Source organism: Gavialis gangeticus, unplaced genomic scaffold (assembly GCF_001723915.1).
Source record: "Gavialis gangeticus isolate Ggan-Ray unplaced genomic scaffold, GavGan_comp1, whole genome shotgun sequence".
NCBI classification, from domain to species: Eukaryota; Metazoa; Chordata; order Crocodylia; family Gavialidae; genus Gavialis; species Gavialis gangeticus.
In genome coordinates this window covers 7,202,263-7,202,834 of record NW_017728964.1, presented here as the reverse complement: position 1 = coordinate 7,202,834, position 572 = coordinate 7,202,263, and the positions used below count along the sequence as shown (strand labels likewise).

At 61.0% G+C, this 572-nt stretch overlaps 1 protein-coding gene across 1 annotated transcript in view; it reads right to left on the bottom strand.

Annotated features, from left to right (window-relative positions):
* The window catches only part of LOC109287381 (heparan sulfate glucosamine 3-O-sulfotransferase 3B1), a gene marked incomplete at its 5' end in the record, with an annotated part of 118,649 nt that extends 118,083 nt beyond the window's left edge, over positions 1–566 (bottom strand). The window contains one exon of the mRNA XM_019502415.1: positions 502–566. Coding sequence (XP_019357960.1) covers positions 502–566 — 65 coding nt within the window. The remainder of the gene's footprint in view (positions 1–501) is intronic.
* Positions 567–572: the final 6 nt, after the last annotated feature.

Genomic DNA, 572 nt, shown 5'->3' with positions numbered 1-572 from the left:
GGGGGGGGGGGTAAACAAATCCCTGTTCTTCTTTTCTTATTTCAGCCGTGACAACAGCACTAAGCATCCACACAAGAAGTAACCCAAACCGTCCCTGTTCTGCATGAACCACATGCTGGAAATTAAAACTTCAGAACCCATTTCAGGAGCTGCCTGCATTTCCGGGGGAGCCTCCCATGAAGCCGAGCCCAGGTCTGATGGGGTTAAGCCGTGCGCTGTCCCCTTCCAGGGAGGCAGTTTCATATGAATGGGGCACTTCCCCCCTGCCCTGTGCAGGGGAAGGCACTCCAGGATGGCCAAGGGCTTGTCTTTGTGGGACTCGGGGGCAAGCTGAGGAGCAGGTGGGGGGGGACCGAAAATGGTAATTGTGGGATTACGATGATGGGTCAAAGTTTGCCCGGGGGCCGCCGGGCGCTGCGGGCCACAGCACACCATGCCCCCCTTGGGACAGCGCGGGCTCGCATTTCGGTCTGGTGCGGGCGAGCCCCGGGGTGCCCTTACCTGTACCAGGCGAGGCCCCGCTCGTAGTGGCGGTCGAAGAAGTGGGGCTCGGCGCCCACGGCCCTGACGTC